The sequence below is a fragment of the Achroia grisella genome, unplaced genomic scaffold (assembly GCF_030625045.1).
Source record: "Achroia grisella isolate CSIRO2021 unplaced genomic scaffold, CSIRO_AGI_Agris_v1 utg567, whole genome shotgun sequence".
Lineage (NCBI taxonomy): Eukaryota > Metazoa > Arthropoda > Insecta > Lepidoptera > Pyralidae > Achroia > Achroia grisella.
In genome coordinates, this window is record NW_026712947.1 from 2,152,123 (window position 1) to 2,170,595 (window position 18,473).

At 35.1% G+C, this 18,473-nt stretch overlaps 1 protein-coding gene across 1 annotated transcript in view; it reads left to right on the plus strand.

Moving 5' to 3' along the window:
* Nucleotides 1-17,824, plus strand: part of LOC131848678 (synaptic vesicle glycoprotein 2B-like) — a 54,162-nt gene extending 36,338 nt beyond the window's left edge. Inside the window, exons 3-12 of the mRNA XM_059198604.1 lie at nt 6,735-6,896; nt 7,323-7,467; nt 9,151-9,290; nt 10,535-10,782; nt 11,373-11,572; nt 13,051-13,183; nt 13,806-13,929; nt 14,707-14,866; nt 15,830-15,957; nt 17,707-17,824. Coding sequence (XP_059054587.1) covers nt 6,735-6,896; nt 7,323-7,467; nt 9,151-9,290; nt 10,535-10,782; nt 11,373-11,572; nt 13,051-13,183; nt 13,806-13,929; nt 14,707-14,866; nt 15,830-15,957; nt 17,707-17,765 — 1,499 coding nt within the window. The 3' untranslated portion in view covers nt 17,766-17,824. The remainder of the gene's footprint in view (nt 1-6,734; nt 6,897-7,322; nt 7,468-9,150; nt 9,291-10,534; nt 10,783-11,372; nt 11,573-13,050; nt 13,184-13,805; nt 13,930-14,706; nt 14,867-15,829; nt 15,958-17,706) is intronic.
* The last annotated feature ends 649 nt before the right edge of the window (nt 17,825-18,473 follow it).

The window sequence follows — 18,473 nt, forward strand, 5'->3', positions numbered from 1 at the left end:
TGATCCCAAATGTTAATCATAAAGAGAATTTAACGACCTCTCTAGTTTTATGGGAGTAAACTTTATGGGACGATGACATCAGCAAATCTACATGTCGTAAAGCGAATGTGGAAATTTTTGCTTTTCTATGTAAAATAGGTCAAAAGCTTTTTTTTTAATGATGATGTTATGATATTTAATTATGTATATAATAGTTAATGATTATCGACGACGGCCCCGGTGGTCTAGCGGTTTAGTACACCGCTTTACATCCGATGGTCGCGGGTTCGATGATTGCACGGCACAAAAATTTGTATTCATGAGTATGATTGTTTGCATCGGTCTGGGTGTTTACGTATAATGTGTATGTATATATTTAGTATCTAGTACCCAAAACACGAAGATTTAGCTAGTTTCACTTGAGTCTAGATGGCGCTGTGTGAATTGTACTGAGATTATTATTATTATTGGTCTGTGTGTTTTCTATGTATATAATATATTAGATTTTGCCTGCGGCTTCGCTCGCGTTAATTTATCCCCTTAGGGGTGGAATTTATCAAAATCCTTTCTTAGGGAATGCCTACGTCATAGTAGCATTATGCATGCAAAGTCTCAGCCCGATCGGTTTAAAATTGACAAAGTTTCATACAAACTTTCATCCCCTATTTTATCCCTTTGGGGGTAGAATTAATCAAAATCCTTTCTGAACGTATGCCTACGTTATAACATCTACGTACATGCCAAATTTCAGCCCGATCCGTCCAGTGGTTTGGGCTGTGCGTTGATAGATCACTATGTCAGTCACCTTTGAGTTATATATATTTAGATAAAGATTTGCAAGATATAATAAGTCAAATAATAAGGAAAGACACCGAAAATTCATGCATACAGATCGAAAACTATACAACATTAAACCGTAACGTTTCGTTTTATTATAACACAGTCGTTTCAACACAAGGACAGACGGAATTATTATGTACGTCTCGCAGTTTATAGCCAAAACATATTGTTTACGTGAAAACATTGTGATCATATGTTGGTACATGTTCGATTCTGTTGATGGGTTTGTTACATCCGAAATTGTAACTCAAAATGTTTATGACATATGTTAAAGTTACTGAGCAAAGCCTATTACTCACTAAACGATTACTTGAATGACGAGCGTGCATGGCAATAGTTGTTCATGTACGGGATTTTCGTTTAATGTTAGACATAGACACCTATATAAATAAATATACATCTAAAAAAAATTGGAGTGTCTGTTTGTAATATTGAAATAACCGGTTTTTACTACATGCATATTAATATAAATACGGTACATATACAAAAATTCTTTTTCTTTTTTAATTTTAGTCCGTCTAATCTCTGAAATGGCTTGACCGATTTTAACGGGACTTTTATTGGCAGTTAGCTGATGTAATAAAGAGTAACTTAGGCTACTTTTATTTTAGAAAAATTAACTTAAATTGCACGCGGACGAAGTCACGCGTACAGCTAGTGTGTGGGACTGTGTATAGGGCGCTGGGGTCGGTGCAGCCAACGATGGTGGTAATTAAAGATGCAATATGTAAAAGTAATAGTATATTACAAAAATATATGTCGTAACAAACTATATGAAAGCAAAAGCAATAGAAGGAATAACAAAACCATAGCAAACTATATAAAATATAAATATTTAAAAATAAGGAATAGTCGTACCAGCCAGCGGACCGAATGTAAGGAGTTCTGTACAGCTAGTATAATTATAAAATTGATAGAATAGTAGAAAATAATTATAAAATTTAAGCACTTTTGAATAATAACAATTTGTTTTTTATCTAACAACTTGTGTATGTAATATATTTACAAGTCGTGTGAATACAAACTACCAACAAGCACTAATAACATAGTAACAATATGTAATATAATCTTATCTTTAGTAATAATAATAATTATTATTACATAAGTGTGTATGATTTGTAAGAATTCAATAAACGTCTTATCTATCTGTCTGTATATCTATCACATTAGACTATTATTTACAACAATTTTTATAGCACATTAAGTGGGTAGTGAGTTCGAAGTCTGCTCAATAAAAACAACAACACGTGGTCGTCCCAAAATAGTCGGTGTCACACGTCGCTTTACAATCAGCTGATACGCATATCTTCACGACTTATATCGTATACGAGGTAGACAGAGGAATTGTCAACTTCACCGAAAATATTAAATAGAACTGTCGTGTTATTCAAATAAAAAAAAAACAAAAATAATTTAGGAAATTTTAGCCGCTTATAAATGTAAAATTTTTTATATTATAATTTTTTCCCTACCGTCCATTTCAGTGTATAGATCTAATTGAGAAGAACTGGCAAGAAACTCAATTGAATTACTATTTTAAAAGCCAGTTTATTTACAATGTATGTTTATATAGATGTCTATGTCTAACATTAAATGAAAATCCCGCACATGAACAACTATTGCCATGCACGCTCGTCATTCAAGTAATCGTTTAGTGAGTAATAGGCTTTGCTCAGTAAACATGATTTAACAGATGTTTTGAACTTATTTAAGGGTAATTCCAGTATATCCTTTGGTAGCTTATTGTAAATTTTGATACCTATTCCCATAAAAGACCTATTATTATTAACTAGCTGCGCCCCTGACTTCGTCCGCGTAAAATGACGATATTTCCATATAATTCATATCGCCTTTCAACCCCTTGCAACACTTTTTTCGCATTAAAAAGGATCTAGACTATCTGTGTACCAAATTTCATTTAAATCGCTTCGATGATTTCGGCGTGAAAGCGAGACAGACAGACAGAGTTACTTTCGCATTTATAATATTAGTAAGGATCAAGGATAAGGCAGCCTTATTGCTGAAAGCAATTTTACATTACAAACGGATAGTTTAGTATTTTTTTGTATAGATATATGAAAATCTAGTCCCCAAGTCCAGTCTCAAGGCTACACGTGACACGAAACTGACTTGTGGTAATAGTAAGAAGGGCTAAATTCGTTTAGTGACGAACCCCGAATCCAATTAATGAGGCACCGCGGCGACGGCGGCGGCGGACGGTGAATACCACCCCTTATTTACTTGCTGCATACATTACGTTGGGTTGGAAGGATTTAATAGCGATATGGTGGACCTATCAATATTATTATAATAGTCAATTTGCCAGAAAAAAAGTTAAACGTGTCATAAAATATTTTCTTTGTAAAAAAGCTTTAGTATTATTATTGGTCTGTGTGTTTTCTATGTATATATTATAAAATTGAAGAATTTATAAATATTGGGAAGTTTTCAAATAATAGTTCAATGCAGATGTACTTGTTTTATTTAGTTCTCCAATTACAGGAATTGCACGACTCACTAATATTAATTGTTTATCCAAAAATATATAATATCTCTGTTATCTAATGCGCTGCCTTTAAACAAGAATGGCCGTTACCTTTTTTTTACAATGTTGGTGGTGGCTTTACAGTGACGCCACCAACATCACAATAATAATATTCTTACTCTATGGTTTTAAATTTAAAATGTAAGCAATTAATTACGTTCTCTATACATTGAAGCTAACATAAATGATAATAATGTTTTGTAGAAAATATCTAACTTGAAATTCATAGCGCTGACAATGTTATCTAATTGAACAGAGATTAAGTTCGTAGCGGTTTCTATGTTGATTGTCGTATGTATAATCCTTATTGTTAATTAAATATAAGTAAATCAATATTTATTTAAAAGAGCAACACACAAGTTTCTTGCTTATTCTTCTTGTGATGAGTCTGCATTCCGAATAAGCGGTAGAATAAAAAAAACTTGACTATTCAAAAGTGCTTATATTAAGTTTATTTGAATAAAGATTATTTCTATTTCTATTTCTATTTCTATCCAGAACTATACATTTGAAACTATACTAATACTGTCTGAAATCCAGCGCTGTATAGGTGCACCTCATTGCCAGTATATGTGCCTCCTATATCACTCAATGAGAATACACTTAACCTTGTTTCCAATTTTAAATATCTTGGACATATTGTTACATCCGCATTAAAATATGATTATATTGTATTGTATTGTATTGTATGGTATATTGGACTCCAGTCTTATTAAAATATGATATGTTACATATGAATGTGGATGGTTATAAGGGCAGAGGAAGGCCGAAAAAGAGATGGATGGACTGTGTGAAAGATGATATGATAAGAAAGGAAGTAAATAACGCGATGACTGCGAACAGGGATGAATGGAAGAGAAAAACATTTTACGACGACCACAAATAAATGGGATAAGGAAGAAGCAGATGATGATAGAACGTGAAAGAAGAGCATAACTAACAGAGTTAGAAGTAATATGTTGGCACGCAGGTTTGCTCGGTGTACAAAACAAGTCAAAATAACACTTTTTTTGTCAGGTTTTCTACACTGGTGGCTTGTGGGTCAACTATACTCAAAAAACCTACAATGTTCTTCGTGTTCAATATAACAATGCCTTTCGGGTACTGTTGGGGCTGCCCCGCCACTGCAGCGCGTCACATATGTTTGCACAAGAGCGCACAGACGATTTCTATGCTATACGGCGGAAGCGAATAACATCCCTATTAGGCAGAGTGCGGGCGAGTTCCAACAGTGTCCCGAAGGCAATTGCTTGTAAAATAGACTGTCCCATTCTAAGACACAGGATGGGATAGGTGATATGTTAAAAGTTTTTAAAAGACTTCGTCCGCGTAAAATGAAGATACTTCCATATAATCTTTCAACCCCTTGCAATTTTCGCATTAAAAAGTAGCCTATGTCCTTTCTCAGGGTCTTGACTATCGGTGTAACAAATTTCAATTAAATCGTTTCAGTAGTTTTGACGTGAAAGCGGGACAGACAGACAGACAGAGTTACTTTCATATTTATAATATTGGTAAGGAGTAAGGATGTAGCGAAAAGCAAACTAGCTTACATAAAGCTAGTTTTTACCTGCGAATTCGCCCGCAAAATCAGATATATTGATTGACCGGGATAAAAGTAGTGGATGACCTTGTCGAACCCAAATACTACGAGTATGCCAAGTTTCGTGACGATTGACTGAGTCAATAGGTAACAGACAAACAAACATTCAGTGATGCTAATAGACAGTCACACGTATCTACTTATTTGACGGCCCCGGTGGTCTACCGGTTTAGCACACCGCCTTACTTCCGATGGTCGCGGGTTCGATTCCTCACAAAATCCTAATCAATTTATCTAATCATTACATAGTATAAAACAACGTCGCTGTCGCTGTCTGTCCGTCCATATGTGTGTAAATCTTTAAAACTACGCAACGGATTTTGAAGCGGTTTTTGTTATTAGATATGATTGTTGATGATTCAAGAGGAATGTTTATATATATAATACATGTACACCCGTGCGAAGCCGGGGCGAGTAGCTAGCAGATCTATAAATCGCGTGTCATGGCTGGCCATCACTTGCGTGCAATATGCACTTGAATATATTAACAATTATTGGTGCAAGTGATCTCAATATCCGTTCAATTTGTATAGATCAACTAGCTGACCCAACATTGTTTTACCATATAAATTGAAGTACCAGTAATAATAATTATTATCATTACATAGTATAAAACAAAGTCGCTGTCGCTGTCTGTCCATATGTACGCTTAAATCTTTAAAACTACGCAACGGATTTTGAAGCGGTTTTTTTTAATAGATAGAGTGATTCAGGAGGTTTATATGTGTAATACATGTACACCTGTGCGAAGCCGGGCTAAATAGCTAGTTTATAGTATAAAACAAAGTCGCTGTCACTGTCTGTCCCTATGTATGCTTAAATCTTTAAAACTACGCAACGGATTTTGAAGCGGTTTTTTTAATAGATTAGAAGAATAGAAAATAATTTATTCAAATAAATTTACATTGAAGCACTTTTGTATAGTCATCACATTTTTTTTAATCTACCGCTCATTCGGAAACCTGTCTCATCACAAGAAAGAAGAACGAGAAAGAAACTTGCGTGTTGCTCTTTTAAAATTTTTTCTTGTTACTTTACATTTTTAAGTTTAAGTGTGTAGTAGTGTGTGAAAAATAATAGTATGTGAACACATATAGATAGAGTGATTCGAGAGGAAGGTTTATATGTCTAATACATGTACACCTGTGCGAAGCCGGGGTGGCTAGTATCTAGAAGCTAGTATCGCTATAAAAATAATAGAGGTTGACCGTAAAAGTTGAAAGTTGTTTGTATTTTTCAATGATAAATCATAATAAAGTAAAAAAAAAATGTATCAATTTATAGCCTATGTGTTATTCTAATGTATAGGCTATATTTTTGAAAAGTTACATTAAAATTGATTCAGTAATTTTTGCGTGAAAGAGTAACAATCACAACAGTGTGGTAAAATGGATGGAACATTCTTCTACACTGATAGACTCTCCTCCGATAGATTTCCCTGGTTTAGCCGAGATTCGAACCCCTAGCGGTGCCCTCAGACTAAAGTCGTATCCGTCAGGCGGAAGTTGGCCTTCAGCCGCGCCTGTCGTGGAGATTTTTGAGATCGGCTTTTGTTCAGCAGTGGACATCTTCCAGCCTGAAATGATGATGATGATGCCGATTATCGTGGAGATTTTTGGGGAGGCATGTGTTCAGCTGTGAGTGCCTTCCGGCTTGAAATGATGATGATGATGATGATGCTGATAATCGTGGAGATTTTTGGGGGAGATCTTTGTTCAGCAGTGAACGTCTTCCGGCCTGAAATGATGATGATGATGTTGTTTCCAGGTTATGGCTGGTTCCAATGGCTGCTGCTGATGTCATGCGGTGCCATATACGCGGTCTGCGCACTCAGCACCACAACCCTGAGCTTCGTGCTGCCGGCAGCTGAAAATGACTTCGAGTTGTCTTCCAGTGACAAAGGGAGTCTGACTGCCACGCCTCTCATAGGTAACTCACCATCATTTGATAACATTATAGTCTGAAGGACTTGCGACTTACATATAAAGGGTCGTGAATTATACAATATTTTAAATTAAATGACACTTCACTGATCTCCCCGTCCAATTCAAACTGGCATCCAAGTTACGACGGCCTAAGCCGAAATTAGAATAATAGTGCCTTTAGACTAAAGTTATATCTTATGGAGTAGGTTTTCCGTGGTTTTGAAGTGCCATCTGCACTCGCCCCCTATCATTCAGGTAAAGGCCAGTTTCGGCCAAACTGATCGATGGTAAAAATTAGCTGTAGATATGTAGTAATATATATTTTTTAATGATTACTTAAATATATATATTAACATGTGTATTTGCTTAGAACCAGGAAACATTGATTTGCTATTAAAAATTGCCAGTAAATAAATAATAATTTTTGTAGGGATGTGCGTGGGGTCATATTTCTGGGGCAATTTAGCTGACGCCCGGGGCCGTAAGAAGGCCATCATCGGAGCCCTACTACTGGACGCCCTTGCAGCTTTCCTCTCCAGTGTTGTTCAGTCATTTCCAGCCTTTTTGGCTTGCAGGTATCTTTACAATTACATTATATTACTCTACTTATTTTTTTTTAAAGAAGTATGTATTAGTGTTGTTTTTAAAAATATGTTGTTTTAATTATACATATTATTCAGTAACAGAGACTTTCAAAATCCTTCTTTATTTTTCAAATAGTATTTATTGAAAATTATATTATACGCAATTAGGATACAGAATAATACAGATTACAGATAAAAACATAATACAGAATAGACATATTATTATTATTCCCTTCATATCCTTTAGATCTATTATATATACCGAACTGGACGGTAGGGAAAAAATTAAAATTATAATGTAAAAAATGTGACGTTCATAAGCGGCTAAAATGTCTTACATGAATAAAAGATTTTTGAATTTGAATTTGACAAATTAAAAAAATATACATCTAGACATATTTTTCTCTTTTTTCACATAAGCAGAAGCAGTTATAGACACATATAAAAAGATATAAGGTGACCAGTAAGATGATAACAATGCATTAAGAGTACCAGCGTTACATGTCTGCTTGCTTGTATTATTTGTTTCATAAAAATAACTGTATTCTACCCAAATGAGAATTAAAGAGAGTTGTCTAATTCTCTTCAATTCTCTATCCTAGTTTCAAGTGCAGTCTTAATATTGCAAATGTATAAAATTATCCTATCATTGAAAAGAGAACGATTAGAATAACTATGTAATGTTATGTTATCTTGAATTTCTTACATAGAAACTATAGAATCTTGATAGGTTATCATTTTGTCCTCAATTTGTTTGATGTGCCATTACACATATGGTCTTTCGCGCGCAAATCTTCTCTCACGCAGGAAAGAATGAGCTTGTAATGGTAGACAAAAAGAATGAGAATATTCATGAATAACTACGGTCATTAATTATATAATATCTGTGGAAAACATAATTATTGAATTACTGATAAATTATAAATCCTTATCAGATTTGTGGAATAAAAAATGCCATTACATGATATGAATCTTTCGCGCGCAAATCTTCTCTCACGCAGGAAAGAATGAGCTTGTAATGGTAGACAAAAAGAATGAGAATAGCTTTCTTAAGCACGGTCATTAATTATATAATAATCTGACCTCACAGCAAAAACATAATTATTGAATTACTGATAAATTATAAATCCTTAAAGTGTCTGTGGAATAAAAAATAACTGTAATGATATGAATCATACACGCAATCACTCGCAAACACAAAAACTAGTTTAATGCAATCACTCACGATTGCACGCACTGGCTTTTCCGGGCGAAACAACGGTTGGGTCGTGTACTGGCAGATTTTGTGTACTTTACATACACACTCTTTCCCGCGTGAAAGGCGATTCGCGTGCAAAGGAGCGTCAGTGTAAAGGCAGAAGAATAATTTCGGTTCGGTTAGACGTTATTTAAATTACAAAACCGTCAACTTCATGGAATCACGCACGATTGCAAGCACTGACTTTTCGCGCGAAAGGACGAGTCGTGTAAAGGCAGCTTTTGTGTACTTTACATGCACACTCTTTCCCGCGTGAAAGGCGATTCGCGTGTAAAAGAGCGTCAGTGTAAAGGCAGAAGAATAATTTCGGTTATGACGTTATTTAAATTACAAAATCGTCAACTTCATGGTAAGAGCGCGTCCCATATCTTCCATTGTTGACGTAACTATTCGTTGTAGATTTACCACGTTTGCAGATTCTTCTCCGGTTTCGGCATCATCGGTGCCACGGGGCTCATCTTCCCGTACTTCGGGGACTTCCTCTCGCTGCGTCATAGAGACGTGATGCTGTGCCGGCTGGAAGTGTTCTGGACCCTCGGCACTATACTTCTGCCGGGTGAGTTATAACTAAAATGTTTTTTTAAACAAGCAACTCTTTATCATACTGATAGACTAGTCTCTTCCTATATCATTTAGTGTCGGCTCTCCTAGACATTCCTCGCCAGGCACATCTGTCTTAAGTCGTCGAATCCTAAACCTCTTTGCGCTGGTGTTAAGGTTTAAGATATATTTACGAACACATGTCTATATTATACCCCTTTCTTATCCGCGATTTCAATCATTTCCCATATCTTCTTAAATATATATAACTCAAACGTGACTGACATAGTGATCTATCAACGCACAACCCAAACCACTGGACGGATCGGGCTGAAATTTGGTATGCAGGTAGATGTTATGACGTAGGCATCCGCTAAGAAAGGATTTTTATTAATTCTATCCCCAAGGGGATGAAGGTTTGTATGAAACTTTGTCAATTTTAAACCGATTGGGCTGAGACTTTGCATGCATTAAGCTACTATGATGTAGGCATCCCCTAAGAAAGGATTTTGATAAATTCCACCCCTAAGGGCGTAAATAACGCGAGCGAAGCCGCGGGCAAAAGCTAGTATATATATAAAAGGGTATCTTCATTCTTATGATTTCGTAATATTTGATAGACTATACTCACATAATTAATAAAGAATTTGTTTTAATACAGTACCGACACTTTCTTATCCATTTTGCAGTACAAAAAGGCTGTAGAAGATACGTAATATAAAGCTGTACTTAAAATGATATTACTTTAGAGAAAAACTATTTCTACTTTATGGTTTGTTTTGTACTAATTATAGAAATTAGAAAAATCGTACCCAAGCTCAGGTTTCGTTTGATACACATTAGATATGCCCGCGGTTTCTTTCGGGTTTCATGATATTTATAGCCTATTTATTATTTTATATATACTGTTTATTTATAAAATAAAGTTTTATTAAGTTTCTTAAAATAACGAATTTGATATGAATTTTTTTACACCTTTGTTACCTGGTACCTGCCAAAGGAACCACGATCCAGGTTTCATGTTTGGGGATCGTTCTTTCCTGTGTTGGGGACACAAATCCTTCAAGTAGTTTTTGCGTTAAAGACTAACAAACATCCATACAGCCTTGTATCCAGTAATAATCGCAAACTTTAGCGATTATAATATTAGTAAGATTTCTACACGTCCCGAGATATTTTCTACACTTTCTTATGTTTTCACAGATGCTATATATGTCTTCGATCACCTAACAAGAGTGATAATCCAAAGGTTTCTTCCAGGTATCGCGTACGGCATCATCAGAGGCGAGACCTTCAACCTGACTGCAGAAGGCTCAGACTTCAAGTACAGTTCGTGGCGGGTGTTCGTCGCAGCCTGCGGCATCCCCAGCCTCCTGGTGGTGCTACTTCTCATCCCCTTCCCGGAGAGCCCCCGGTACTTGCTTCATGCGAACAGAGCTGAGCAGGCGCTACATGTTCTGCAGAAAATCTTCGTCGTGAACACTAAGTTGAATGAAAAAGACTTCCCTGTGAGTTAAACCAACTATTAGTTTTGTTAACTAAGACATTATATCTCTATAACCTGTATTCTTTTATTTTTTACTAACTATACTCGCGACTTCGTCCGCATGGAATTTAATAAAAAAGTTAATTAGAGAATTTTTCTAAAATAAAAGTAGATTAAATTACTCCTTATTACATCAGCTACCTGTCAATAAAAGTCCCGTCAAAATCGGTCCAGCCATTTCAGAGATTAGCCAGAACATATAGACAGACAGACAGACTGACAAACATTTTAAAAAGTGGTTTTTTGGTGTATATTCCGTATTTATATTCATATGCATGCAGTAAAAAACGGTTATTTCAATATTACAAACAGACACTCCATATTTATTTGTATGTATAGACTAGCTGTACTCGCAAAAATTGTAAAATATGTTATTTTCGTATTTATATTCATATGCATGTAGTAAAAAATGTAATTATTTACAAAAAAAAACTATGTATTTGTATCAGTCATCTAGTACCCATAACACAAGCTTTAGCTAGCTGAACTTGGGTCTAGATGGCGCTGTGTGAATAGTCCTGAGGTTATAGATTTAATGACAATTAATTTTAGATTGAATCGATGATAAGCGGAGGTGATGGTGATGAAGAGGAAGTGGTATCAGCAGATAACAACGGCAATGAGACGAAAGCTCCCCTGACCTGGAACCAGCGTTGGCAAGCCTTTTGGATCCGAAAGAAGATGCTGGTGACTCCGCCGTACATAGGCCTCCTGGTGCTCTGCTGTTTTGTTGACTTCGGTCTTATGTTCAGGTACTATAGTTTGTTTTAAATTGTAGATATTTTTACGTTATCGGAATGGCAAGCAGGCTGATTGATCACTTGTCCAATTCAAACGGGGATCGAAATTACGACGGCCTGAGCCGAGGATTCAAACCCTTCAGCCTTGGCATTCAGCCGCTCCATAAGTCCTTCCTTGGTTTGGAGTGCCATCTGCACTCGCTCCCTATCGTCCGGTGAAGCTGTAAAGGCAGCTGGCCTGGCGTGACCAACATCATTAGAGTAGTCCGAAAAGAAAAATCTATTTGACGGTAAGCGGTGATCGTCGCCTATATAGCAATATGCCTAAGGCATCACGTTATCATGTGACAGCCGTGACACTGTTCAAGGGTCACCATTAGACCTTCCAGTGCACAGTAAACCTGTATGGGGTTCGTCCGGGAAACCATCGCGACAAATTCCTGATGATGACAAATTTGTCACGATGGGCTAACTGACCTGACCTCGTTGCTCATCTTATCATCCTCCACTGGTGTCCAGAGCAAACCGTTAGCGCAGGAGGATGCACCATTTCATTACCATCCATTATAAAGAAATTGGATTAAATGGCTGTATGTGAAGTCCAGGGTTATTATATTTTATTTATTCATTTATTTCGGATATCCATCCATAAAATGTTAATTAAAAAAAATTCAAAAATCATTTATTCACTTTTTAGCCGCTTATGAACATATTTTTTTTATATTATATATTTTTCCCTACCGTCCAGTTCAGTATACAGATCCAATTAAGAAGATCTGGCAAGAAACTCAATTGAATTACTTAATTTGTTACTTACAGCCGATCGATCCCTTGTCCAGCCATTTAGATATTTTATTAAATATATTTAAAGACTTATAAATAAATAAATTATATTAATCTTCTTTATATATATATATAAATTTCGTGTCACGATGTTTGTCGCGATGGACTACTAAACTACTGAACGGATTGCAAATTTGATTTGCACATTCTGTGCAATTCGATCCAACTTGAAAGATCTAGACACGCGGCAGCGTGTCAAGCCGAGTTTCAAGTAAACTGGCAAGCAGCACCGTGTGTATATTTACACGAACCATTTGGAGCCACTTTTGATCCCCTCATAACTAAAAAACTCCTTCACATAAACCTCCATCCATCTATCAAAAACATCAACATACATCTATCCAAAACTAGCCAAGTTAGAACTTAGGCTACAGTATATTATCCTAATTTATAAGAAGAAATGATATTTTATATTGTTATAAATACATTTCAGGACAGACCATTGAACTTGGCACCCATTTAGATCTCACCTCTTTTGTCGTAGAAGTCAACAATCAAGGCATATATCATAATATTAAACTCGGCTATCATTTCACATTTATGTTTTTGATGGGATTATTTTATTCAAGTACCTTAGCCACAGCAACGCGTGGCCGGGTCTGCTAGTATATTATAATAATCTGATATCTACCTGTATTGTTTTCCAGTTACTACACATTAATGATGTGGTTTCCGGATCTGTTCGAGAGATTCAGCCAGTTCTCGTCTCTGTACCCCGACGTGTCTGCCGGAGTGTGTGAGGTCTCACTCAAAGTCCGAAACGAATCTAATAATTTGCTGGTGAGTTGTTTAATAAGTAAATTATAGATACTAACTGTAAATTTAGAGGTGAGTTTATTTGTAACTAAATTATATTAGAAAATAGATGTATAATTTTGAGGTGAGTTATTCTATAATCAAATTATATAGATACTAACTGTATAATTTTGAGGCTAGCTGTTTAATAACCAAATTATATAGATACTAACTGTATAATTTTGAGGTGAGCTGTTTAATAACCAAATTATATAGATACTAACTGCTATTTAATAACCAAATTATATCATTTTGAGAGTTGATTAATAACCAAATTATATAGATACTAACTGTATAATTTGCTATTTAATAACCAAATTATATAGATAATAACTTTGTAATTTTAATAATAATCAAATTATATAAATACAACTATATATATAGATAATAACTGTACATTTTGGAGGTGAGTAGTTTAGTATCCAAATCATATAGATACTAACTATTACTAAATAGGCTGGTTCGCGCAGGGGGCTGCATTACATTCTGATTAAACTTTGAACGAGTTAATGAATATATTCGCGTAATTTTTCACAAATAAATATAATTAGGTACAAAACTCTACAAATTATAAACAATTCCGAATAACATTTCTTATTTCTTACAGAGCAAATCCGAGTCCCTGGATGATAATGTATATACGCACACGTTACTTGTCGCTCTGAGCTGTCTGCCTACAGCTCTGTGTCTTGGTATTACCATCAACTTAGTGGGCAAGAAGCTTATGCTTGGTAAGAAAACTCAAAATATCTTTATTCATGTAGGTCTATTATAGACTCTTATGATATGTCAAATATAATCGTGAACGAGTGCTGCTTGTAGGGACTGGTCTGCTCTTATCACTACGACTGATTTAATCTTATTGTGTTTTTATATTTGAGCCTAAATAAATTAGTGCTGGTTGGTAGTTTGTATTCACACGTTTCGACTTGTAAAATGTGAACTTACAACGATTGTTTAAAAGAGCAACACACAAGTTTCTTATTCTTCTTGTGATGAGAAGATCTGTTTGTCTGTCTGTTTGTTTGAATAAATGATTTTCTATTCACTATGGACGCCGAAACCATTGAACCGAAACTATGTCATTACATAATATAAAACAAAATTTATTACATAAAACAGATAGTTATAGCCATTACCTACTGACAAAGGACATTTTAATGCATTTTCAACTGAATTTCAAGAGACGGTTATCTTTATCCTTACTAATATTATGAAAAGTAATATGTTTGTCATCTGTTTGTCATTTTACGCGAAACCATTGACGTTAAATCGAAATTTGGTACACAGATAGTTTAGACCCTGACAAAGGATATAGGCTACTTTTTAATGAAATAAGGGTTGCTGTGTATTTTCTATGTATATTATGTATTAAAAAAAATATCTTCGTATTTATATCAGTTGTCTAGTACCCATAACACAAGCTCTGCTTACCGTGGGCCTAGATGTCGCTGTGTTAATTGTCCAGGGTTATTTATTGTTGTCTTTTCTCTGTTTGTCTGTGACAGTGATGATGCTTATCAGTTCGGGCCTGGCTGCACTTGGTTTGAACTTGGTGCGCTCCTCGCTCGAGAACCTGATCCTCTCCTGCGTATTCGAGGCGATAGTCAGCTGCACAGAAGCTGTGCTGTTCTGTGTTATTTGTGAAATATTCCCCACCAAAGTTGCGTAAGTATTCAAATCAAAGTTTAGGGCGCTGATATACAGTCGGTAGTAGTCAAGTTTGTGTCTTACTTGGACACTATAAATGTCAGTTACCTGGTGCAACTTTTAGTCTGATGGACTTAGAAATCAAAAACCGACTGTATATCAACAACCTTAATCGTAATTGTAAATTAATTGTAATATCCTAGTCATTTTTGGTTTTCCGTCGTGTTACAGATGCAAAGGTCGCTAGAATAAATCCGGGTGACACAATAACTGTTGAGGCTCCCTACTCTGTCATTTAGCTATATCTTACTCTGTAGACCGAAGTACAGTTTACAAAGAAAGCTGATTGAGACTAAAAATAGAAAAAAGTACAATTTTAGATTTTGGTACTAAAACTGGCCATTGTTGTTTGGTGATCGAAATAACGATGGCCTGAGCCGATGTTCAAACCTTCTAGGTTCGAGCGTCAAAAGCATTAAAGTAAAAAATACTATACAGTAGTTTCATTGTCATTTATACCAAGTCACTACATTTGCATCGAAACTAGCATTTGGTACTAGAAGTGTCGTTTGGTGCTAAAACTGGCGTTTGGTGCTAAATCTAGAATTTGATGCTAATACTGGCGTTTGGTGCTAAAACTGGCGTTTAGTGCTAGAACTGAAGTTTGGTGCTTGGAGTTTTTAAAACTTTTGTTAGTTTTAAAACTTTGGTGCTAGAACTGGAGTTTGGTGCTAAAACAGTCTTTTGGTGCTATAACTGGAGTTTGGTGCTAAATCTGGTGTTTGTTGCTAAAACTGGCATTTGATGATAAAACTGGTATTTGGTGATAAAACAGTCTTTTGGTGCTATAACTGGAGTTTGGTGCTAACTGGTGTTTTGGTGTTACCAATAGAGTTTAGTGCTGAAAGTGGCGTTTGGTGCTAAAACTGGTGTTTGGTGTTAAATCTGGCGTTTGGTGCTAAAGATGGTATTTGCTTGCAGTGCGACCGCAATGGCGGTGACGGTGATGTGTGGCCGCGTGGGTGCCATCGTCGGCAACGTGGTGTTTGGCGCGCTGGTCGACCACCACTGCGTAGTGCCTATCTACATGTTTGGTACTTTCCTCATAAGTAAGTACCTATATATTAAGTAATTATATTTTACGGCTTCGATGCTCTAGCGGTTTAACACGCCTTACTTCCGATGAGCGCGGGTTCGATTCCTGGCCTACAAACATTTTTATTCATGATTATTATTGTTTGTATGTATTTATGTATTTGTATCAGTTGTCTAATGCCCATAACACAAGCTCTTGGGGCTAGATGGCGCTGTGTGAATTATCCTGGGATATTAATAGAATAGAATAGAATAGAAATCATTTATTCAAATAAGCTTACATTGAAGCACTTTTGAATAGGCATCACATTTTTTTTTAATCTACCGCTCATTCGGAAAGCTGTCCCATCACAAGAAGAACGAGCGAGAAACTTGCGTGTTGCGCTTTTAAATAATTTTATTGTTACTTTACATTTTTAAGTTTAAGTGTGTGAATACAAACTAACAATTCAATTAAATAAAATCTAATCGTAATATTTCAATTTAGTCATTTATATTTTTAAGGTTTTTAATATAATTAGGTATAGATTCAAGAGTCTTTATTTGTAAAACATGCGTGGTACATAAGCAGATGTTATAACATATAGAAGGAATTTGTCCGACATGTTTATCCTAGATGGCATACAATATACTTAAATGCTACAATAAAATATTAAATTTAAATGTCAAATAATAATAAAAATAGAACAATATCATAATAATACAAAAACTATAACTTAAGTACATGTACTTAAGTATATAAAACTAATAAAATATTTTGTCAAATTTATCATCCAAAAAATTCAACTGTAATTACATATGTCAATCAACAACCTCTTTAATTTATATTTAAATACATTATTGGGAAGGTCCTTTAAGTATTTAGGTAACTTATTATATATTTTAGTTCCTATATGTCATACATAAACTTTGTCGTAGATTTTTTATACATAATTTGTCAATATCACGTCGATTGCGATTTACAATTTCAGAAAGTCGTGGATATAGGTATACGAAAGTTACAGTATTAGTTTTTTTTTATATTATATAGTTGATTAGTGTATTTTAGTTATTTTTATAGTTTACTCTCTTATGGAATGTTATTATGGGGAAAAGCGGCAGATATTAAAAACATATTTATATTACAAAAACGTGCCATTCGAGCGATCTACTGTATGAAGAGTCGTGACTCATTAAGAGAGAAAATATTCTCACCGTTGCTTCTCAATTTATATATTCAAATATCTTATATGTTCATAAAAATCTTGACTTATTTCCAAAAAACAGCAATATTCATAATATTAATACTAGATTTAAAGACAAACTTGCTGTCCCCAAGTATCGTTTAGAAAAAGTCAATAGGTCTTTTATGGGAATAGGTATAAAAATTTACAATAAGATACTAAAGGATATATTGGAATTACCCTTAAATAAATTCAAAACATCTGTTAAATCATATTTACTGAGCAAAGCCAATTACTCACTAAATGATTACTTGAATGACGAGCGTGCATGGCAATAGTTGTTCATGTACGGGATTTTCATTTAATGTTAGAAATACCTATACGTTGTAAATAAACTGGCTTTTAAAATAGTAATTCAATTGAGTTTCTTGCCAGTTCTTCTCAATTGGATCCATATACCGAACTGGACGGTAGGGAAAAAATATATAATGTAAAAACTTGACGTTCATAAGCGGCTAAAATGTCCAACATGAATAAATGATTTTTGAAGTTTGAATTTATAACTGAATGTAAACTGAAATGTTTGTCTGTCTGTTACAGCGAGTGGACTATTGTGTATAATCCTGCCGAAGAGCACGAGACCGGAGCGGCCGCAGTAACAATTTTGCGGATATTAATTACTGTTGTATTTTTATATGATTAAAATTATTATATTACAGACACAATACTGTGGTTTTACTTTCTTTATCTTTTATCCTTCTTTATTTTTTTAATCCCACAACAAAGGAGATACCTCTCGCGTACACTTAGATTGTGGAATGAACTACTGTGGAGACTACAGCATGGGGTTTTTCAAGAGGTATATTAAGGTTTCTTAAGGGTCGGCAACGCGCACGTGACACCCCTGGTGTTTCAGGCGTTCATAGTCTACGGTAACCATTTACCATCACATGGGCCGTATGCTTGTTTACCATCATAGTAATATAAAAAAAACGAGAAATAAAAAAAAATGTCCAAAAAATAGAAGTAAAATGTTAAGGGTGGACAACCCTTATCACTTAAGGGTATGAAAAATAGATAGTAACCGATTCTCAGACCTACTGAATAAAAATATAAAATTTCATCAAAATCGTTCAAGCCGTTTCAGAGGAGTATGGTAACACTTGTTAAACGAGAATTTGATATATAAGTTGTATAAAAAAAATCTTCGAAATTTTAAAACCCAGTATCTTCTTAAAAACTGTTCAGAACGTCCCCAGACTACAAAAACTAGGACATGTCCTGATAAAAGATGAACAGAGAGGTGGCAACACTAATATACCGTCCCAAGACAACAAAACTAGGACATGTCCTGGTAGAAGAGGACG